This window comes from Balaenoptera musculus, chromosome X, assembly GCF_009873245.2.
Source record: "Balaenoptera musculus isolate JJ_BM4_2016_0621 chromosome X, mBalMus1.pri.v3, whole genome shotgun sequence".
NCBI lineage: Eukaryota > Metazoa > Chordata > Mammalia > Artiodactyla > Balaenopteridae > Balaenoptera > Balaenoptera musculus.
The window spans coordinates 126,238,433-126,263,443 of NC_045806.1; the positions used below are offsets into that span (position 1 = coordinate 126,238,433).

The 25,011-nt window shown below is 37.1% G+C and overlaps 1 protein-coding gene and 1 pseudogene across 2 annotated transcripts in view; both read right to left on the reverse strand.

Moving 5' to 3' along the window:
• Positions 1-25,011, reverse strand: part of GABRA3 (gamma-aminobutyric acid type A receptor subunit alpha3) — a 220,143-nt gene that overhangs the window by 56,386 nt on the left and 138,746 nt on the right. For both annotated transcript variants that reach the window (XM_036841158.1, XM_036841157.1), the window contains exons 5-6: positions 20,304-20,524; positions 1,366-1,448 (exon numbers count right to left, since the gene is read on the reverse strand). In XM_036841158.1, the coding sequence (XP_036697053.1) occupies positions 1,366-1,448; positions 20,304-20,524 (304 nt within the window). The remainder of the gene's footprint in view (positions 1-1,365; positions 1,449-20,303; positions 20,525-25,011) is intronic.
• On the reverse strand, positions 13,895-13,995 carry LOC118889314 (annotated as a pseudogene).

The following is a 25,011-nucleotide window of genomic DNA, read 5'->3' on the forward strand; positions in this document are numbered from 1 at the left end:
CAATAACCTCTTAACTGGACTCCCTGCTTCTATCTTTCTCATACTTATATTTTTAACAGAGTATCCATAATGATTCTTTAAAAACCATAAATCAGATAACATAATTATTTTGTTCAAAATATTCCAATCACTCCCTATTTTCCCCCAGAATAAAATTCAAAGCCTTTTAATGTTCTTCAAGACTTAGATGACCTGATCCCCTATTTGATCTCATATCTGAGATACTTTTCTGACTCCCTGGCTGTTCCCTCTAACTAGAGTATTATTTCCTCAAATATCTGCCTTGTTAAACCTTTTACCTCCTCAAAATTTCTGCCCAAATTTCACTTTTTCAAAGAGACCTACGCTGATTACTCTATTTTAAATTTCAATGGCAATGCTCATCTTCCACCTAGACATGACTGACCCCACCTTATTCTGTAGTACTTTTATGTCTTCTCATGGTGCATCTCATTTTACAACATACTTTATACTTTACTTTTTCATCTAGTGTTTGTTTTCTCTTTTGCCATCACTCTGTCCTCTACAGTGTAAGCTCCATATGGGCAGGTTTTTGTCTTATTCATGGATACATTCCAAGCTCCTAGAACAGAGCCTGGCCCATGGGAGACAATCTGTAAATATTTGACAATGATTGAAAAAATATGTCACACATAATTATTTGGGTCTTTTCAAACGCACTTTCTACTTCAAAATACAGAGATAAATCTAATTTAGAGATGACCAACACAGACCTTGATATATTGCTCTGATGACTCCCAAATGAAACTTACTCTGAAATTCTTAGTCAGAAACTCACTCAAATTCTATTCAATTTTGATTTTTCTAATTCATTTGAAAATAGGCTATGTATCTATTCATTTCTCTGCCAGATTTACAGCTACTGGCAAAGGCAGTACTCTCTAAAAATGAGGAAATTTCTAGAGTCTCTTCCCGTCTACCATTTACTGTAGGGAATTAGATAGAACTATAGTATATGAGGATGCAGGTAGAATAGGCATTTCAAAAATACAAACACATTCTGTTTGAGGGATCTTGCCTTTAGGAAGCTACTATTGTACTTTATATTAGTTCTATCTTGGTTTGTCTTCTGGATAATTTAGGAAACAGATGTTAATGTTTCAATCTAATGAAAGACAAATTAGTTTAAAATGGTGAAATAAGGTTTCCTGTCTAGAAGGAAAACTGTTAAAGGTTAAATCTCCTCCTGATCAGTTAGTACTACTCCACCCCACTCCCCTTCCTCACTCACATACCAGCCTGAATTAAAGGTCTCAGCTTTTGAAACTACTAAGGGACAGAATAGGAAATATTCTGTTTCTTTTGGAAAAAGATCAGGCAAACAGAAAGTGAGAAAATACATACAGCTGCCAAACTTCAGTGGGCAGGCATGCACATCCATAGGAAAATCTTCCAAATGCATGGGACACTCGGCATGAATTGTTAACCTAAAAGGAAGAATAACAGAACATGATATTAAGCTAAAATGAATGGTATTAAACATGGAGCTGAGTTCTCGTTCACCAGCAATGGAGTGCTGCTAAGAATAATGGGATTTTATTTGTTCAGGTTCACTGAGATCCAAGACTTTATGAATACAAGGGATGGATTAAATGAACTAGATAGCCTCTCAAAGTAGCATTCAATATTAGATTTTTAGATCAGATATAAATCCCACCTTACCACCTTTAGGAAAACAAATATCATTTGTCTACCCTAACTGAGCTCCCTTAGCTAATCCACCACCAAAGAAGTCTGGAAACACCAGGTACTGACTCATTCACTCCTGATAGCAGTTTAATTATTTCTGAAATAATACTCCTCAGCAGGCTATCATGTGAGTTAAACAATTTAGAGACTGCACTGGAGAGGAGAGATGTATAGAAAGAATATCTTTCTTTTTATATTTATTTATTTGGTTGCACCGGATCTTAGTTGCAGTAGGCGGGCTCCTTAGTTGTGGCATGTGAACTCTTAGTTGCAGTATGTATGTGGGATCTAGTTCCCAGACCAGGGATCGAACCCGGGTCCCTGCATTGGGAGCGTGGAGTCTTAACCACTGCACCACCAGGGAAGTCCCTAGAAAGAATATCTTTAACCTGATAATAAACAAGCACAAAAGATGGCTCTGCTGCTTACAGCAACTGCTATAGCTTTGTTTAAGAAGATGGCTCTTTGAGAATACATACACACACTTGTACATGTACACACACACACACAGTAGCTGGCCAGAAAAAAATTACAAAGTTTATGGAGGACATCAAAAACCTCAGAGGTCAAGTCTGAAGAGCTCATGTTCTCTTAATAGGGACAACATGTTGGAGAGACTGTTCATGGATCCCTCAGTGGAAATCCGGATAGGGTACGACTTGCCATGCCCACATACTCATTCTTCTGCATTAGTCTGTCTAAATAATCGATTCCAAAGTTTCCCCTCTGTTTTCCTGCAGGTATTTTTGAGACTCAACTTTCTTTGGCCTAGAAAGTAGCCTGCTATGTGTAAATGGGACTCACACAGCAAAATTTCAGAATTATTTGACACCTAACTCTGATGAGCTATTTCTAGCTAACCTGTATACCTCCTGGTTATATTGGATTCAATCTCTGCTATCCTCTTGGAGCTTTAGGTGGCCAACTGGCAAGAATCTCCAATCCTGGCTAATTCTTAAACATGATAAATGTGTGACACCTCATGAATGATCAGAGTAGCAGTAGTAGATATTGCTCAAAGCAGGCTGACTAAAGCAAACATGCTCAGGTGTTTATTAGCAAGAACCCTAGGCTGGAAGGCAGAAACCAAGTGTGTGCCCTTCAGCAAATATTTATCCATATCTTATTTTCCATTTCCTTATCTAAATAGTAACAGGTTAGAAGTAGATGGCAAGTGTCCTTGCAGCTCTAACTAATCCCTTGGATATTTATAAAAATTCCCATGTGTCTTGGACAAAAGCTCCATTCCCAAGTCAGCCTGCAATACCTTACCAATCTACCCTTTATTCTTAAGGCATAAATAGGGGGTTTCATGACTCAAAGAATCTGATATAAGAGAAATGTCTTTCACTGAGAAGCTTGCTCCTGTTGGATAATTAAAAGATTTCATGAGGGTTTAGTAAAGAAAATTGTGTTCCTTCTCTCCACTTATATTAGTATTTCCAAGATACTGCATCTTATGAGTAATGCCAAGGGGAAATTACTTTATGTCTACCCAGCTGTCCTAGGGACATGGCAAATAAAACCACAACAAATAGATAATCAAAGCAAGATGCAAAAGGTATTGATTTCTGCTTAGGAGCAGAACTGATTTATAATAACTTTCCTATTTTCCTTCCCATCCACTTCTTGCCCATCCCACCTAAGCATAGAGCAGTGATGAGAAAGCAGATGTTGGTTGGGGTGGGGTACTTCACAAGCCAAATTATGCTATGCTCGTTTCCTTGGTTCTTAAATGCATCCTAATGCTCTCTGAACAACTGCATCATACTGTCTTCCCTTCTTGCCTTCCTTCCTCCTTGTTACAACTTTCAAGACCCTTCAAGCTTTTGCTGCAGCAGAAAGCATCCTGACTACACTCAGGCTAATAGACTCATCACCACAATCTATGCCATAAACAGATCCATCCCCTTCAAAACTTTCCTTCCACCCTCTTTTACTTTATTGTTATTAAATTATTATGATTTTTGTGACAAAAACACTTAACATAAAATCTGCCCACTTAGTAAGTTTTAAGTATTCAACACAGTATTTTTAATTGGCTGGAATAGACATTACTCCAAAGAAGACATACAAATGGCCACAGGTATGAAAAGGTGCTCAACATCACTACTCATCAGGGAAATGCAGGTCAAAACCATAATGAGATATCACCTCACATCTGTTAGAATGGCTATTATCAAAAAAGATAAGAGATAACAAGTGTTGGCGAGGATATGGAGAAAAGGGAACCCTAGTGCACTCTTGGTGAGAATATAAATTGGTGCAGCTCCTATGGAAAATAGCATGGAGGCTCCTCAAAAATTAAAAATAGAACTACCATAGGATCCAGCAATCCTACTTCTGGGTATATATATCCAAAGGAATTGAAATCAGGATCTCAAAGAGATGTCTGCACTCCCATGTTTATTGCAAAATTATTCACAATAGCAAAGACATGTAAGCAAACTAAGTGTCCATCAACAGATGAATGGATAAGAACATGTATATACATACAATGTAATATTATCCAGCCTTAAAAAAGAAGGAAATCCTACCATTTTCAACAACATTGATGAACTTGGAGGACATTATGCTAAGTGAAATAAGCCAGACAAAGACAAATACTGTAGGATTTCACTTATATGTGGAATCTAAAATAGTCAAACCCATAAAGCAGAGAATAGAATGGTGGTTGCCAGGAACTGGAGTGAAAGTGGAGGTATTAGTGAAAGGGTAATAAGTTTCAGTTATACAAGATGAATGAGTCTTAGAGATCTACTGTACAGCAAGTAATCTTCAGTTGGCTTTTCAAAGAAGGTCCAAGACCCCTCAAAATGTGATAATCAGATCATAGGACCTCAGTCCCAGCCAGGTTTTAACCTGTTTTGATTCCTATGCAAAGACCAGAAGTAAAAGGCAATATAGGAAATCCCCTTTTTTGGGGATGAAAGAAACAGATGGGAATACAGATGGGAAGGAGGTACTTTTTAGCCCTTCATGCATGCACACACATACCCACACCCTCCTCAGGTATTGCCCTCATTTCACTGTTCACTATGTTTTGTAGCACCCTGGCTCCCTTGTCACCCCACCCTTTGCTTCTCAACAGCTGGTTTTTATTCCACCACAGTAATAAGTTAAAGTTTTATTACTTCCATAGCACCCTAACTGGTATCTCTACTTTTACCCTTTCTCCTTATAGTATTGGGTTGGCCAAAAAGTTCGTTCGGGTTTTTCCATAACATCTTACCAAAAAACCTGAACAAACTTTTTGGCCAACCCAATATATTCTCTACACAATAGCCGTCTAGTATTTCCTCATCTTATACAGAGTAAAAGCCAAAGTCCTTGCTATGGCTTACAGGGTCTTACATGATCTTATCTTCTGTTCCTCTCTGGCTTATCTTCTACTATGCCCTCCCTTGCTCACTCTGTTCCAGCCACTCTGGCTTCCTTGCTGCTCTTTCAACATGCCAGTCTCTCTTACATCATAGCCTTTGCACTTGGTATGCTTTCATACCTCTTTCAAGTCTTTGCTTAACTATCTTGTTTTTTTTTTCTTATTATCTTGTAAATGAGGCCTACCCCGACCTCCATTCAGTTTACTATCCATACTATGGTTAGTAAACTTTACCATGCTCTTTCTTTTCCCATAGTACCTAACTTATAACATGCCATGTAATTAATTTTTTCTATTTATCATCATTTTTTTCTCCTTACTGTAAAGCTACGGATTTTTGTCTTGGATCTTCTTTGATGTGTGCCAGGAGCATAGCACAGTACCTAGCACACTGTAGGTGTTCAATACATATCTACTGAATCAATTAACTAACGAATGATTTTTCTTTCCTAAAAGCATGTATTTCTGTGGGGACCTTGCAGAGGCGAGGTATAGATCGGGCAATATAGGGTTCAGGTATTCCGAGGGTTCCAGGCAAATAGCATCTTTCTTTTTTTTTTATTTTTTTAATAGAACTTTATTGGAGTATAATTGCTTCACAATACCATGTTAGTTTCTGTTGCACAATAAAGTGATCAGCCATATGCATACACATGTCCCCATAGCCCCTCCCTCTTGAGCCGCCCTCCCATCCTCCCTATCCCACCCCTCTAGGTCATCGTAAAGCACCAACAGGCAAATAGCATCTTAATATGATTCCTTAAGAGCACAATATCTCAACCTATACTTAGTGGTCGTCTAGCCTCTTTCCTAGAATTTCAGAACTGAAAGACCCTTATAGAAAGCATCCAGTTTTATCCCATCATATATTTGACATATGATAAAGCAGAAAGGAAGAACATTTCTCAAATCACCCAGCAAGTCTGGGATAGAGCTGACTAAAAGTTTGCTAATTGTTTCACTCAACAAATAATTTTTGATCATGTACTATATGCCAGGTATTATTCTAAGCAATATAAGTACATCAGCAAACATACCAAGATTGTTACCATCTTGAAGCTTACATTTGAGTAGAGGGAAGACAAAAAAGAAACAAGTAAAATAAGTAAACTATATAATGTGTTAAAAGGCAATATGTCTCAGGAAAAAAAATAAGATGTGAGTAGAAACTATTGACGAGGCATTGCAATTTTCAATAGCGTGTTCAGGGAATACCTCACTGAGTAGGTGACATTTAAGCAATGAACCTGAAGGTAATGAGAGTGAGCCTTATGGACACCTGAAGAAAGAACATTCAAAGTAGAGGGAGCAGAAAATGCAAAGGCCCTGAGGTAGAAATGTGACCAATGTGTTCCAAAAATAGCAACTATGCCACTGTGTCTGTAGTGGAGAGACCAAGGGGGAAGATTAATAGAAGATGAGTTCAAAGAGGAAACTAGTGGTTACCAGTGGGGAGAGAGAAGGGGAAGGGGAAGGGAAAAGACAGGGGTTGCAGATTAAGAGGTACAATGCACTATGTTAAAATAAATAAGCTACAAGAATATATTGTAGAACACAGGGAATATAGCCAATATTTTATAATAACTATAAGTGGAGTATAACCTTTAAAAATTGTGAATCACTTGTACACCTGAAACCTATATAATATTGTACATCAATTATACCTCAATTTAAAAAAAAACACTCTTCAGGAATGGTTGAGGTGTCAGGCAGGCTATTTCTGTTATCATGGAGTAAAGGGCAGGATCTGACATTAATGTTGAAATAGAAAAGATAGTAAAATCATTAATAGCCATTATTAGTAGAGGATGAGTCACTTGAAATATATCACCATCAAACACCCAAACCAAGCAGTATATTAGTCATAAGAATCCCAGTTTTCTGCAAATGGCATTACTTTGTTCTTTTTTATGGCTGAGTATTCCATTGTATATATGTACCACGTCTTCTTTTTTTATTAATTTTTATTGGGGTGTACTTGCTTTACTATGTTGTGTTAGTTTCTGCTGTACAGCAAAGTGAATCCACTATACGTATACATATATCCACTCTTCTTTTGGATTTCCTTCCCATTTAGGTCACCACAGAGCATTGAGTAGAGTTTCCTGTGCTATACAGTAGGTTCTCATTAGTTATCTATTTTACACATGGTAGTGTATATACATCAATCCCAATCTCCCAATTCATCCCACCCCACCTCCCCACCATGGTGTCTGTATGTTTGTTCTCTACGTCTGTGTCTCTATTTCTGCTTTGCAAATAAGTTCATCTGTGTGATTTTTCTAGATTACACATATAGCGATATTATACAATATTTGTTTTTCTCTTTCTGACTTACTTCACTCTGTACAACAGTCTCTAGGTCCATCCACGTCTCTGCTAATGGCACAACTTCGTTCCTTTTTATGGCTGAGTAATATTCCATTGTATATATGTACCACATTTTCTTTATCCATTCCTCTGTTGATGGACATTTAGGTTGCTTCCATGTCCTAGCTATTGCAAATAGTGCTGCAATGAACATTGGGGTGCACGTGTCTTTTTGAATTATGGTTTCTTCTGGGTATATGCCCAGGGGTGGGATTGCTGGGTCATATGGTAGTTCTATTTTTAGTTTTTTAAGGAACCTCCAGACTGTTCTCCACAGTGGCTGCACCAATTTACATTCCCACCAACAGTGTAGGAGGGTTCCCTTCACAGCAACATGGATGGACCTAGAGATTGTCATACTGAGTGAAGTCATAATGAGAGAGACAAATATCATATGATACTGCTTATATGTGGAATCTAAAAAAAAAAAGGGTACAAATGAACTTATTTACAAAACAAAAGTAGAATCACGAATGTAGAAAACAAACTTATGGTCACCAAGGGATAAGGCTGGGGGATAAATGGGGAGATTGGGATTGACATATACACACTACTATATATAAAATAGATAACTAATAAGAACCTGCTGTATAGCTCGGGGAACTCTACTCAATACTCTGTAATGGACTATATGGGAAAAGAATCATAAAAAAAAGAGTGGATATATGTATACGTATAACTGATTCACTTTGCTGTACACCTGAAACTAACAAAACATTGTAAATCAAGTATACTCCAATAAAACCTAAAAAAAAAGAATCCCAGTTTTCTGCAAGTTTCCCATTAAATCCTGAAGCTATAGGCAAAAGGCTTCAGTATACTGGAAGCCCTTGGGCTTCCTAATTGGAATACCAGAGCTTCACTACTGCATTTAGCCCTTATATGGAACACATCTAGGTTTTAACAATTACCTCAGATGTGTTGCTCCATCCTCATTTTCTGATATTCACACTTTTCCCCCACTCTCCAGCCATCTGCCAATACTTGTGATTTTGCAAAACAAAGCTCTCATGCTTTTGTGCCTTTCTACAAATTGTTGGGTTCTTTTTTGTCCTGCCAGGAATGCCCTTTCCTCTTTATATGTGGAACAAATTCCATTCAAGTCCATGCTCAAATATTACCTCTTCCGTGGTAACTTTGTATGTGCCCTATAGGCATAGTGAGTTCTCCAGCTCACAGAAATCCCAGAGCACTTTGTACAAGTAGCTTAGTGCTTAACACTGTTGAAATAACTTTCTAGGCTCAAGATGGAGCCACTCCTGCCTGGGGTGCCACATCAAAAAACAAAAAGTTAGATGACTTTCATGTCCCTATAAATGCTCTACTTGACGGAAACACAGTATATCCAGTCTGTTTATGTGTCTGTCTTCTGCACATAAGTGTGAGAAACTTGAGAGAAGGGTCTCTACATATTATTCTAATCTGATGCATAGTATGGTGATTGGCACATAGCATATAGTCAGTAAATGCTTCTTGATTTAATAAATATTTCTGCAAGATAGGCAGAGCAGGTATTTTCAGTCCCATTTCCCAGAAGAAGAAACTGAGGTCCAGAAAACAGAAATGCCTTGTCCATGGTTACACTGCTGATCTGGGCCAGAGTTAGGACTAACACTTAGAGCTCCTAATTCCTAAAGTTCATTTCACTATAACATACATACTCTGTCTAAGGGTAGTGAAACTGAGCAGGACCCTGTGGGGCCCTCCCAGGTACAAATCCCCTGTTTCTCCATTGGGGAATTTGAGCATGATCTACCTGTTCTCCTTGCACGGCCCTGCAATAAAGCTTTCTCTGCTCCAAACCCCAATGTTTCCATTTGTTTGGCCTCACTGGGCATTGGACACACTAACTTGCATTCGAAAACAGTAGCATCTAAAATAGTTGGGTTCTTTGGAACCATTGGGACCCTTCTGATGATCTGTAAATCCCCCTTGTGTTAGAATGATCTTTTTAACAGACTCAATCTGCCTGAGGTTCAGCTTCTTGCCTTTGAGAATAAAGGAAATTCTTGTTATTTCAAGGCCCTAATTTCCTCTTGCAGCTGGCAAAAATGAAACAAATGTGAGAAGACCTCTTGGGAATACATTTTTCCTTCCCTCCCTTAAATGCTAGTTCCCATGTGATGCTTTCCCACATCTCAGCCCATGTCTCCAAGCTGTAATGAAACCTATAATTTTTAGCTTATAGCACTTCATTGCTGGCTTTTTGTGAAACTTCCATTATGCCTTATAGTACAGTAAATTATGTGTCCTATCTTTCCTGCTAAGATGTGAATTCTTGGAGGGTAGGGGTTGATATCACCACACAGAGTCCACAGCATAATTTGTGATTAACTGAGACTTGTAATATTACTTGCTTCTCACCTCATTCTAAGCTTTCTCAGAGTCCAAAGTGAGCCACTCTATCTCTTCTATGCTCTTCTGTTCATCAGAGTGAAACACACTAAGTGTGGTTCCGTGAGTCAGTTGCTAGCTTAATGAATAAGGAACTACAGGTGGAATCCCCTAGAGCAAAAGCCATTACAAAAAAGGACTGTGTGAAACAAAGCTATCAATGCTTGGTTGATTTGATTACATTAAGTCCTATACAACTAACAATGTGACCTAAATGCCTTCCCTGGTTCCTGGCCATTTCAGAGGCAGTCTCTGTAATGAAGACTCAAATGCAAGCTATTTGTATCTAAAGCAAGAGGAGAGGAGATTTATTATTAACATTTCCGTGTGTGTTGGTGGGGAAAGTTCAGGTATCATGCACAATTTATCTTTCAAATAATTTGTCTTTGGAACATCCCAAGTACATGAGCAAAACTGACCCAATCAGACAAAGGATAAAGGAAGGCATGCAGGTCTGAATATGACAATAAGTCTCTCTTAATTGGTCAAAAAATACCACTTTCTTCTTGATGATGCCAACATGGAGAAATGAGTGCTTACTTTAATTTTTACCTAAACATAGGACACTATTAGTGTGTGGCCTAATATATAGAGGACACTTTGTGCAATGTATTTAATTTTATAAAATCCCATTGTGTCAAAGTTCTGGGTGACAGACCTGCATTTCCAGCTGCAGCTTGTCATGTCCACCTCAAACTCATTATGCTTAAAACTGATATCCCCTACATTCCCTTCTTAGAGGAAGTAGTGGGATGTAGTAGGGAAAAACAGTTTGCTTTAACATAAGAGTGACTTGAGATTCTGTACCAGCTCTGCCAGTTATTAATGGTGTGACTGTCGTTCTATTGAAACTTCAGTTTAGTAATTATAAAAATGGGGATATTAACACAAAAACCTCCACAGAGTGGACATGTGGCAGGACATATGTCAAGCAATTCACATGGCTTATCACATTTACTCCAAGTGTGGACAAAGAATGTTGCCTGTCATTCCAATAAATAAGGAATGTTGCCAGACACCAAGCCATCAGCCACTGCAGCCACCCCCTGTCGGTGGGTCCTGAGGGGAATTCAGGATGGAGAAAAACAGGATACTGGCCCTAGATACTTAAGATGCATATCAAAGGAATAATTTCAATAAGCCCAGTCTTTTGCACCTTCTCATATACAGAAAAGCACTAAAATCATTAACTTGAGATGTCTGGTTTTTGTGATTAGCAGTAATCTTCTTGATGTTCAACTGCATGATTTTTTGAAAGCAAAAACTGCTATATATCCTGGCTCCTCACTTACCTCTTTGGAATAGTTCCTCAGAACAATCTGAGAGGTTATTTCCGGGCTATAGTCCTCAGTGATGTCTTCAAATAAAACATAACTCACAACTTTTCGGTTATGCGTTTTTTAGTCAACATTATGAGGCAGGTAGTGTTATGATTCACCCCATTTTACAGAGGAAGGACCAGGAGTAATCTTACTGCAGAATCTACCTTCTTAATCTGTCATGTTTGAACTATCATACATTTTTGGGTTCAGCAACTTGTGTTAACACAAATTATCTGATCATGTTGCTCACTTTAAAAAAAATCAATAATGCTTCCCTGTAACTACTGGATAAATACATTCTGTATCACTTCCAGACTATTATCGCTCATCGGTCACACAGAAATTTTTCCACTACCCCTCTTTCTTTATCACTGCCATTTTCCAAATGCTTATTTACTCCTCTACATTCAATGGGGATGTTAACATTTAGATTATCATTTTTCCCAACCTTTAGTACTTCCATTACCCCAGGGGACTTCTTTACTTACAGGAAGTACTCATACAACCCCCCACCAATCATCATCCTTATGCCCACCAATTTCCAATCAGGCACAGAATACCATCAATGCTACTTTTTGAAAATATAGTATAACCATATACTAAAAACCTTATTTAGTGGAAAAAGGAGTAACTTGAACTCAGAGAGATCTGCAATTGCTTAATAACTGTGTCATCTTGGGCAAATCATTTTTAGTTTTTAAGCTTTACTTTCTGGATCAGCTAAATAGGGATAATACCTATATTAAATAGTTTTGTTAAGATTAGAGATGTTTTACATAAAGTGTCTGTCACATGGTAGGTGTTCAATACATAGTAGTTGTTATTAATATTATTATTAGAATTTATAGCTCATGTAACTGGGCACCTTACCTTCATCTTGCCTTCCTCCAATCTACCTTCCATACTGTCCCCAGAGTGATCTATCTAAAATGCAAAACTGTTTGTATCATTCTTTTGGAAGAAACTCTTCAATGGGCCCCTATCATTTTTATGCCAGCATTGCTCATAAACACCCTTCTTTACCCCAGGCCACTTACCTGCACTTTACTTTGTGGTCCTGAAACCAAGCAGGACCCTGTGGGATCCTCCTGGGTACAAAAGCCCCTCCCTGTCCCCTGTTTCTTGTTTGCAGGAAAAAGGCTTCAGCCTCCCAGACCTTCCCTGATTTCCAAAGGGCAGATTCAAACAGTGTCTATTTAGGAAAGTAAGGGAATGCAGAAACAAAGGATGAGCAGTCAAGAAACAATAGTGCAGCCATGGGGCAGGGCCCTGGTTCCTCCTCAAGGCATATACATAACAGTATCTTTGAGTTCTGCAGGAACTAAGGCCCCCACCCAGGTGGAGGATGTCAACTTCAGGCTAAGCACAAGATTCTTAGAGCACTGCCCTGTTACCTCACCACCAACTAATTAGAAAAAAGTCACACATCCCACAACCATCACCCCAAATTTTGCCTATAAAAACTTCTCCCACAAAACCATTGGAGTGGGGGGACTTGGGTTTTTTGAGCATGAGCCACCCGTTCTTGCTTGGTCCTGAAGTAAACCTTTCTCTGCACAAAATTCCAATGGTTTGGTTTGTTTGGCCTCACTGTGTGTTGGGCACACAAACTTGCATTAGGTGACAGTTCAGTCACAATGAACATTTTTTTAGTTTCTTTATTGTATCATCACTACCTCCCCTGTTCATTCTTCTGGCCTTCGTATCTGCTGTACTCTCTCTCTCTGGAACATTTCTTCCCTATCTTTTATTATAATTTACTTCTACACATCTTTTAAGTCACAGTTTAGAAGTTATTTCCTCTGGAATTCATTGTAGATAGTCCCCATAGACTCACTTCATTGTCCCTGCTAGTTGCTCATATATGCTCATATAGCATATTTCACTCTGTGCTTCCCTGATCATAGCACATATTCTACATTTTCATCATGGTTTAATTGTTTTCCCCAATAGAATGTAGTTATATGAGAGCAGAAACCACATCTATTTTTGCCTACCACTTTATCCCTAGTGCCCAGAATATTCTTTGGGTCTGATTAAGCCCTCAAGAAATATTTTTGGAAGAATTAACAAATAAAAGTTCTAACAAGAGACATGAATTTTCTGATGCATGATGTCAATTCATAAATACCTGCATTTGTGTATGCTATTTTCCCTGCCTGGAATACCCTCCTATACCTCACCCTGTCCCTCATCTGTTTAATAGTTACCTATATTTCCTTAAAAATTCAAGATACAAGATAAGTATTATCTCCTTTTCACAACTTTCCTTGGTGTCTCCACATGATTTTAGATGCTTTTTACCCTGTAATTCCATCACATTTTGCCCCTACCTCTATTTAAGGACTTTTATATTATTGTGCAGCTATCTGTGCATATGTTTTCTTTAACTACTAGACAGTAAAGTCACTAAGAGCATGAGCTGTGTCTTATGTATCTCTGTAGTTCAGCATATATCCCAAAGCCTTAAACATAATAGCACTCATAAATATGTTGAATGAATGATTCAAGTGAATGAGATAAAATCTAGCTAAACTCAATAAGTACTTTTCCCTCCTATTCAAATAATCACTGGAACTTTTTTATTATATTATATATTATGCAACATTTATATATAATAAGTATAAAGAACACAACAATGAACGTATTTCCCCATATCTTCATTAATAAATAAGATGTCATTAATAGAAATAAAGTTCCCTATATCCATGTCCGAAAAAATGGAAAATACCTCATAAATGTGTATATCATCTTGACCTGGACTCTGTTCATCTTTTCTATATTGTTTCAATTTTACTATGTGTGCTGCTGAAGCAAACAGCAGGTAATGAGCTTTGGCCTGCATTTTTATGGTTGTCTTGAGGTCCCAAGATGAAGCAAGGGAAGGCTTGATTCTAAACTGTCCTAGTTATGTAGCCATGCAATGCTTGGTCAGATTTTTCTAAAAAGTTGTCCTTTTTAAATTTTCCTATGGAATCCAGATACTATTTCTAAGGGTCAAAATAATGATAGGAATGCCGTAGAATGACATTTCCTGAAAAATTCTAAGTATTCTTCAGACCTTATCCAATTTGTGCTTTTCATGTGTCTACAAGACAGGCAGCAGCTACATTACTATCAAAATGAGAAAGCAGATAATTTGTGTCTTGCAAAAGGTCACTAGACAAATAAATTATGGGGTGATAAATAGAGTCAAGCTCTTATTTTAAGTTTTGAACCTAGGTTTCCCTCTGGATCCACCTTCCTGGGTCAACAGTGAAGCATTTACTGTGTAAGGGAACCAATAGCTTCATCATGCTTCTGAACTTCTGTACCTCCTCTGTTCTGTCCTTCAGAATAAGCACAAGGGTATTCTGCATAGACTTCTATCTTATCGAACTCCACTTTCTTGTCCAATTCAGACTAGAATGAAGGACCTAATGGTCATCTTCCCATTCATCCAACTCTATTTTCAGGTGACTAATCTTCTGCCCTACTCGGTCTGCATCCTCTCTTCTTCATATTTCAACATTCCTATCCTCCCATCTCCTTTCTTCTCTCTTTTCTCTTCCTCCTCCAAAACTTAAACCTATCCTCTATTCTCTTTTCCTTTTATTATTCAGTTTCTCCACTATCCTGTTCTCCTCATTCATTCTGTTTCTTTCCCTCTATTATTCTCAGTCTCTATGTGTTCCTTTTCTGCCCATCACTCTTCCCTCCAACCACCTCATTCCATACATCCTCTCTTCTGTTTATATCTACTCCACTCCATTCTTTCCACAGTTGTGTACACTGTCATCTCCTCTTCAAACTCTTCTCTTTTATGCACTTTATTACAAGTATATCTCTCTTCTATCTATTCCTCCACTTATGCTCTAGTCTCTTCAAATTCTCCTTCATACATTATAACCATTCAGACTTCTACTCTGTCCTATCCTCCCCACCTCTTTTTCAACATTTATGTCTAATTTCATGTCCTTTCATGCAGTGTCAGAACAGGTATCCCCCTTCCTTTACAAGTACAACTTTCCCTGTAGTTTGGATACCTTCTCCTGACAGTTTTCTCTGGGAACCTGATGTCAGAAAAACCCTATTTCTACTGTATCTTCAATCTTTGCCTTTCTACTAGCCCCTTCCAGCTATCTCACAAATATGTGCCAGTCTCTCCATTCAAAAAAAAATAACTATTTCCTTTACCCCTGAATATATCTATTATATACCCATCCCTTTCATTTTCATGCAAGTTCCCAGAAAGTATTTTCTATGTTCACTATCTCCACTACCTCTATGCCAACTCATAAAAACTCCTCATTGCACTAATCACTCCACTGAAAGAGTGTATGTGAAGAACACCAGTGTTTTCCATGTTACCAAACCTAATACATACTTTCAATTCTCTATATTAGTAGATATCTTTGTAATAGCCAACAATATTGTAAAGATGTATAAGTAATAGTAAATAGCATAAAATTGCAGCCATACTGCCAGAGTATGAATGCTCGACCATTTACTACCTAGGTGATCTTAGAAAATGTTACTCACTCTGTGTCCCAGATTCCTTATCTGTAAAGTTGGAATAATTGTATCTATCTCATAGACTTGTTATGAAGATCATAAAATTAGAATGATTATAAAAATGCCTGGCACATTGTAAGTACTATATTGATGGCAACTATTGTACTTATTATTCTATTATTGTATTATTATTATTGATCACTCTCATCTTTTTGAAACCCTTTACCCTTTCAATATATTAGCCAAAATGTGTTCAATCAATATTCAGTAACAATCCTAAAATATCAGTGTCCTAAAACCACAAAGGTTTCTTTCTCATTCACACTATTTGTCTATCTCATGTTGTGGGGAGGGATGTTCTCTTCTATGTTATCTTTAATAAGGGACACAGAATGATAGAGCCAAGGCCACTTGGCATAATACTACTCACTGTGGCCAGGGGAGAGGAACATGGAAAATCATGTACTGGCTTTTAAAAGTTTCCAATCCTTAACAGATACATATTACTATATACAAAATAGATAAACAACAAGACCCACTGTAGAGCACAGGAGACTATATTCAATATCCTGTAATAACCTATAATGTCAAAGAATCTGAAAATATATATATAACTGAATCACTTTGCTGTACACCTGAAACTAACACAACATTGTAAATCAACTATACTTTTTTTAAAAAGATAAATGAACTTTATGACCAGTGCTGCAAATTCATCCTGAGTAAAATGATACTTAATTTTATGAATTAAAAAGAACAATATTCTAGTTCCTGAGTGATCACTGTGTTTCCAGAAGGTACTGATATGGAAACAGTTATAATAGATTCCACTAATTGCAAAACTTTTGCACAGAGATGAAAATAAAGAAATGTACATGTTAAAAAAACAAAAAATAAATAAAAGTTTCCAATCCTCCCTCAGAAATCACACATGTTATTTCCACTCACATTTGGTTAGCCAAAGCAATTCATTTGTCTAAGGATCTATGGAAGTGAAATACTAACATATACCCAGAGGGAAGTGAACTGGAAATATTGGAAGTAGCAGTATTGACTACCACACTTAGCTTTCAAGATACTGCACACTAGTGGTTCTATTAACACCTTCTTTTCTTTTCCTTTTCGGTCTCCATCATAGGTTCCTCTTTCTTCCCTTCTGCTTTAATGATAGTGATGCTACATGACTGGATGCTTGGCATGATTTTCCTCTCACTCTACATACTTTCCTGAAGTGATCATATGCATTCACATGGTTGTCCCACCATACTGACAATACCAAACTTTACATCTCTCCCTTGTGTCTCTCTCCTGATCTTATGACTTGAATATCCAACTATTGTTAGACTTCTGTCCCTGGATAATCTATAATCTTCTTAAGCTTATCTTGTCCAAAATTAACCTCACAGGTTTATTCTATCTAAATTTTTCCTAAATCTCATATGATCTACCCCAGTTCATAATACCATCAGCCACCCATTTTACTTGGGTGCCTTCTACCTTAATTCCTCCTCTTTGCTCTCATTCTGACATTGGCTGTTTTTACTGTCTATTTCCTCAGTGTATCTCCCCGTCTTCATCTTAATCCACTGCTCTGAATTAGAATTTCACCACTCCTCATCTAGACTATTTAATCTGTCTCCTAACCAGCTTTCCTATTTCCAGTCTTGTTCCCTACAAATGCATTCTTTACACAGTAACTAGGATGCCATATATAACATTTAAAAAAAATTGACCACCTTATTGTCTTGCTTATAATATACCATTCAATTTCCTGCAACTGCGCAGTTGGTTTTCTCTACCCAGAATGTCCTTCCTCTCTTCCCTCCACTTTCCACATACAATTTCCTTGACTACATTCTACTTATATAATAAAGCAAAAATGAATGCCAATACTAATAATCAGGAACTTAGGTGTTGCCTCATCCAGGGACTCTTTGCTCAACTTGATCCAGAAGAATGAGTTAGATGACCCTTTTCTATTCTTTCATAATTACTCATAACTTTATCATCTCAGTTAATTTTTTGTGGTTATCTATTAGCCTTTTCCCCGTATTATATTGTGACTGTCTTAAGGACAAAGACCATATCTTCTTAATGTTTGCATAGCCAGAACCTAGTCCAGGGCCATGTATGTATTAAGAAGTCAAAACATGTTTGGTGAATGAATAAATGAATGGAGGAAGAATACTAATCTTTCTTCCATCTACAATTTCTCTCCCTCCAGTGTCCCTTTCCCTACTTCTGTATGTCTTCTTTTCTTTCTTCCCATTTACTGCATACTTTACTCCAATTTCTCCTTTTTCTTTTAGGATATTCTAATATCTAGTCTTTTTATTTTATTTCATCTTCTGCCTTATCTTCTCAAATTTTCTACTCTTTTTCTCTCCTCTCATAGTCTCTCTTTCCTCTACCCACTTCTCCTTGATCGAATCATCTGTGTGTGTGTGTGTGTGTGTGTGTGTATAAAAGTTCTGGGAATAGACCAATAAAATAAATATATATGTTAATTTTATTGATCTCTTCTCCACATTATTCTTCCCAGTTCTATCCACTTCCCTTTTCTCCATCATTCTTTCCTCTACTCTCTCAGCTCCTCCTCTTTAATTCAACTTCTAACAATTGACTTGCTATCCATTTTTCCTTGGCCATCTTCTTGTCTCCCAAATTCTTTCAGAAGCACATCAATAAATAGTAAATTTAAAGTAATGAAGGACTAGCATACAGGCAAGCACACTTCATGTATTCATCACATATTTACCAGGTATACATTATTTGAGTTTCATTGTGTATAATAACAAATGCACAGAACCTGCACCGAAAGATCACTCATTAATGTGGGAGGCAGCGTCAGGAAGTCACAACTGACAGCAAGAACGAAGAAGGTTTTTAGTGTTGGGGCAAAGAATCTTACTGAACTGGAAATGTGTTCAAAATTATTCTTTTAAAAGCAAAATTTACATACCGAAAACCTCTAATGATAATGAGTCATGAAAAACATAAAACTGTGACGGTTTTATGCTTTGGGAGCAGAATGTATGAAATACATTATATATATAATATATATTCATATATATATTAAAAGTTATATTCTTAAGTTGTGTGGAAATTCACTTATATGAAACTCCTCAGCATTTCCACACAATGTGGCATAAAATATATGTTGCTATAATTTTGTACTTATATATGTAACATTGTACGTTTCAGAAAATAGCTAACATTATCTCACTTGATTCTCACAATTCTGCATCATACGGATAGTTTGTTGCTTCAGTTAAACCTAGGCTATTCTGACTGTCACAGTGTTCATGCCTGTGTATATGGCTGTAAGTCTGTGTATTTAAATGCCCTTGACTATGTATATGCCTGTGTATTAGTCTACACATGTCTCTGAGTATGCATAAACATTTATACATTGTGAATGTATATCTCTGTGTGTCTGAAAATGTTCATATGGCCAACTCTATTTTTTATTGAAATATAGTTGATTTGCAATATTGTGTTAGTTTCAGGTATACAGCAAAGTGATTCCGTTTATATATATATATATATTTTTTAAATTTATATACATACACCTATATACATATAAATATTTCAGATTATTTTCTATTATAGGTTATTATAAGATATTGAATATAGTTTCTTGTGCTATAAGAGTACATCCTTGTTGTTTATCTATTTTATATATAGTAGTGTGTATATGTTAACCCCACACTTCTAATTTATCCCTCCCGCCTCCCTTTCCCTTTCCCCTTTTGGTAAACATAAGTTTGTTTTCTAAGTCTGTGAGTCTATTTCTGTTTTGTATAGAGATTCATTTGTATTATTTTTTAGATTCCATGTATAAGTGATAGCATATAATATTTGTCTTTCTCTGCCTGACTTACTTCACTTAGTATGATATTTTCTAGGTCCATCCATGCTGCTGCAAATGGCAATATTTCATTCTGTTTTATGGCTGAGTAATATTCCATTGTGTGTGTGTGTGTGTGTGTGTGTGTGTGTGTGTGTGTGTGTGTGTGTGTATCACATCTTCTTAAAGCAATCATCTATTGATGGGTACTTGTATTGTTTCCCTGTCTTGGCTATTATAAAGAGTGCTGCTATGAACATTGGGGTGCACATTATCTTTTCAAATTAGAGTTTTTGTTTTTTCTGGATCTATGCCCAGGAGTGGGATTGATGCATTATATGTTAGCTCTATTTTCAGTTTTTTAAGGAACCTCCATACTGTTCTCCATAGTGGCTGTACCAATTTACATTCCCACTAACAGTGTAGGAGGGTTCCCTTTTCTCCACACCCTCTCCAGAACTTATTATTTGTAGACTTCTTAATGATAGCCATTCTTATCGGTGTGAGGTAATACCTCATTGTGGTTTTGATTTGCATTTCTCTAATAATTAGTGACGATGAGCATTTTTTCATGTGCCTGTTGGCCAACTCTCTATACTTGTGTCTGTAATATATACATCTGCAAGTGTACATACCTGAAAATGTGTTAGGAAGTATATGCCTATATGTGCATTTCTAATCTGTAACCTTGACAGAATTTTCAATGGATAGCTTAAAACATGCTGATTTCAATCCTGGTCCTACCCCAGTATACTTTAGATGAGCTGCGCCACTCTCTGACCTCATGGTGTAGAGGAGGGTTCCATTGTCCACCAGTCTGAGCAGCTTGTTAGGTGTGGTCATGTTATGGGCCACTGATTTCTTGCCATTGTGGAAGAAGGTGTCAGGGGTCCAGATCTTACTAGCCAGGAGATTATTCAGTGGAAGGATCTTCATGGGTCCATCAAATTTCAGTCTTTCATCATGCCATGTCTGTCGAAAAAATACATCAATGGTGTACTCCTAAGGACAAAAAGAGAGAGAACAATGTTTCAGTTGAGTTCTGGTAGGGACCCACAGTGCCCTTAGCAAATATTAATTACTTTGCAGTATTTCCTCTGATGCAGAGAAGCAGCAGTCTATTAACAGTAGTTACTAGTAAGTAGGGCAAATGATTATGACTGAGAAAAAAATGTCATGGTGATCAGTAAGTACATAGATAATATGTTTGACAAGATTTTGCTTAGGAAGATCACGGCCAACACTGCCCTGCACATCATGCAAGCTGAACACAAGACTTTGCCTTATGAAAAGGAAAGAGCTCCCTTCTCTATGCAGTGGCATCTCTAATAAGAGCAAACTCCTTACGTTATCTCTTCTACTAAATGATCCCATATGAACATCCAAGGCCTATATAACAATTACCATAAAACTAAAATCTTAAATTTTAAAACACATTTCATTTGATTCTCTAACAATATGTCTAATGAGTTAATATCTTATTATCTTCAATAAATAAGGAACTCTTACAGATAAGATAAAAACAAACACACAAATAGAAAAATGGGTAAATGACATGAACAGAAAATTCATGAAATGGATAAAAATTGTTAATAAACATGGAGAACATTTTCAAAATTGCTGTTCATCTAAACATAAATTAAAGTTACAATAAATGTTCCAGGTTTTGGTAACAGCAGACTAAATCATTTGGATATACCTTCCTATAGCTATTAATTATAAAATTTGAACTAAAAATTATGGATATATAGATAGATAGATATACAGACTATTTGAAACCAATGGGGAATGATTGAAAGCAGACAAAAACTTGAAAAAAGTTTAGTCTTGAAAGATGGCAGCACATGTGCTCAAGGCACCGCGTACCCTGATGAGGGGCTGAAGCCTGTAGGAAGGGAGCCTTTCCCTAACTGGTCCACAGAGGAGCCACATTTATGCAATTCGTCTAGAGGGGATACATTTCCTTATCTGCAAAAAGGCACTATGTATGCTAACAGCTTGGGAACTAGATAATAAATAGGTCGGATAATGATTTATAGTACAAAAACCTGAGAATGCTGAGACTAGAGGAACTTTCACTTTTAGGCAATCTCTTGAATTCACTTTAGCTCCTAAAGAGTCTCAGCCCCACCCATCTGCAACCTTGGGATATTGGAGCTTTTGGAAAAAGCCAACCAGAGATTTGATGACAGCCCTAGGTTTCCTTCAGGAGAGGGTAGGAGCGTAGAGAAGAGGGGGAAGAACTGACATGTTTCATGTCTAAACTTTAGCACGTTTGAGGGCAGGGACTGCATCTTACTCACTACTGTATCCTTAGTACCATGCCCTCAACAAATCTGTGTGGAAGGGATGCATTCAAATCCATTTTATTCTTTCATCTTGCTGTGTTTTCAATAAAAGAGAGATGGTTAAAAAAAAATGGCAGCAGCAACAGGTTAAAATTGTGTTTGTGGCTTTTCTTTTCTAAAGGTCCTCTCCCAAACCTAGAATTTCTGTGGCAGATACCACAGCCTTAATGGCTCAAAGTGGCCAATAATATGGAAATTTAGGGGTGGGAGTCCTGGAAGCAAGAGAGTCACAGAGAGGATAGGACCCCAAATCTGAGTATATACTTTGCCCCCAAACCTGGCTGACCACTACATACATAGTGAAAACTCTGGGGCTATGGAAAAAAATGCAGGCAGAAACAATAGGGGAGTCTTCCACTAAATGACAGATGACAAAACTGTGGTGGGTGATGTTTGTGAGTTAGGCAGAAATCAGAAAAATTATTGGCTTAACACCTCAGAAGACAGAGCTCAAAGCTGGCCAAAGAGCTGAAAATGCAGGGGGAAGCCTTGGAGAAAAACAAAACCACTGAGAGGGTAAGTCCCAAAATCTGAGTAGAAACTCTGCTTTGACTGATGACTAAACTACACAAGGCATAGGGGACACATCTAGGTAGTCAGGTAAAACAAAGAAGCAGCCAGAAACTACTTAAAATCCTTTGGCTTAAAATTCCTTAATGGTTTCCAGTTATACCTGGAATAAATTCTAATACCTTTCTCTTACTTAGAAAGTACTTTGTAAACTGACCCTTGTCTTCTTCTCTAAGCTCTTCTCCAACCACCTGTAGCTCTACAAATTAGCCACTCTGGCTTTTCTTCTCCTCCAGCACACCAAGAATATCCCTGCCTAAGGGTTAGGAGATTATGTAATTTATTGTCTAAACTGGAACACTTTTGAGAGAGGAGGCTTTACCAATAGTTATATCAGGACAACAGGTGTAAGCCAGGACTATGCCAGGTTTAAAGCTGGAGTTAGACTCCCACATAAAAGCAAGACCCTGAAGGGCTCCAACCTCAGGAGAAGGGTGAATTACATAAAAGACACTAGATAAAACCAGTTCACAACATGAAAATTCAGAAAGGAAACTTGTCTATCCAAGCATAAATTCTGAAATGGAGAGGAGTTTAGGGGAAACATTTCCACTGAGATTTAGCAACTTCAAGCCTAATCTTATATGAGATCAATATTTAAATGTACTCCTGGTTTGGGGCTTAAAAGCTAAGAAATTAACATAAACATAGGTCTCAGGATGGGGATACCTCTAGATTGACTTACAAAAGCAAACACTCTAAAGAGCCGTGGCCATAAATAAATGCTTGCTGAAAAGAAGTTCACAATCCACAACAACGAAACACCTAAGGAAATGGTAATAAGCAAGAGTCAGCTGATACAACATGTAGCTGAATTATACCCCTTCCAAAAACCTCACATAACAGAATAATCAAATAGATATTATAAAGGAACTATAATTAAAATGATAAAAGTATCAAAGGAGATTGAAAACATGAGAAAAGATCCAAACATTATGGGGTAAAAACAAGAAAAAACAGATTTTAAAAAGGTCTATTTGCAGTAGATATTCTGTGAAAGAAAAATAGTCACTGAATAGAGAAAATGGGGGAAAAACAATAAAGTACTAATGGATGACAATTTCTCAGAATTGTTGAAATATAAGCATCCTTAGCTTCAAGAACATTAATCACTTGCAAGCTCAGTATAAAAAAATATATCCAAGCCAACCATAGTGGATTTGAAAAATACCGAAGAGGAGATCTTAAAAACAACAAAATAGAAAAGACATATTATCTACAAAGAAATAGCAGTTTGATAGCAGACTTCTTGAAAAAAACAATAGAAGCCAAAAGAATTCTATAGCCAACTAGATTATCATTTGAGAGTGGTTTCAAAATAAAGATGAGTTTAGATAAATAAGATAATATTTTCCCATGGCTGGGTCACTCACAGTATTCAGGCCTCATTCAGAATTCTCCATATCAGAAAAGCATTCTTTGACCATCCTATCATAAATAGTAATCCCTCTTTCCCTTACCATGCGTTATTTTTCTTCATGCATTATTTTGTCAGATAGATCTGACAAAATGTATTTTTATTTGCTTACTCTTCCTTTCATTCCACTAGCCTGGATGCTTCATGAGAGCAGAGATTTTTTTCAGTTCACTTCTATATTCCTAGCACCTAAAATCCTACCTGACCAATAGTAGCTGGTTTATAAATATTTTTGAATTAAAAAATGATTGAATGAATCCTCAGGAAAGGAACTACTAAAAGAAGTTTTTCATATAGTTGAAAATGAAACCAGCAGGAAGATTCAAGAAGGAATGGTGAGCACAAGTGTTGATAAACTTATGGGTAAGCTAAACAAATAATGGCTCTCTACAAATGATGTTAAGGGCTACAAAAACAAAGTGGAATAAATAACTACAGTAAGCCAAATGGAAGGAGGGAGTAGGGATACATGGATTAATATATTCTTGTACTATTTGGGAGGAGAGTGGAGATATTAAATTTAAGGTCAAGTATATATATCAACATTTAAGGTAACCATTAAGAAAATACTAGAGGGCTTCCCTGGTGGTGCAGTGGTTGAGAATCTGCCTGCCAATGCAGGGGACATGGGTTCGAGCCCTGGTCTGGGAAGATCCCACATGCCGCGGAGCAACTAGGCCCGTGAGCCACAAATACTGAGCCTGCGCGTCTGGAGCCTGTGCTCCGCAACAAGAGAGGCCGCGACAGTGAGAGGCCCGCGCACCGCGATGAAGAGTGGCCCCCGCTTGCCGCAACTAGAGAAAGCCCTCGCACAGAAACGAAGACCCAACACAGCCAAAATTAAATTAATTAATTAATTAATTAAAAATAAATAAAAGGGTCAATTTAAAAAAAAAAAAAGAATATACTAGAAATAAAATGCAACACTTACAAAAGAGTAGAGAAAAAACAAAGGGGAATATAGAAAATGCTTCAATACCATAGAAGGCAAGAAAAAATAAAGCATATAAAAACATGGGGGAAAAGAATATATAAAATAAGATAGTAGAAACAAACAATATAATCTAATGATAAATAAACAATGTAGCTGTATGTTATATATATACAAGAGTCACACCTTAAGGGCACATAAAAACACAAGTTGAAAATGAAGT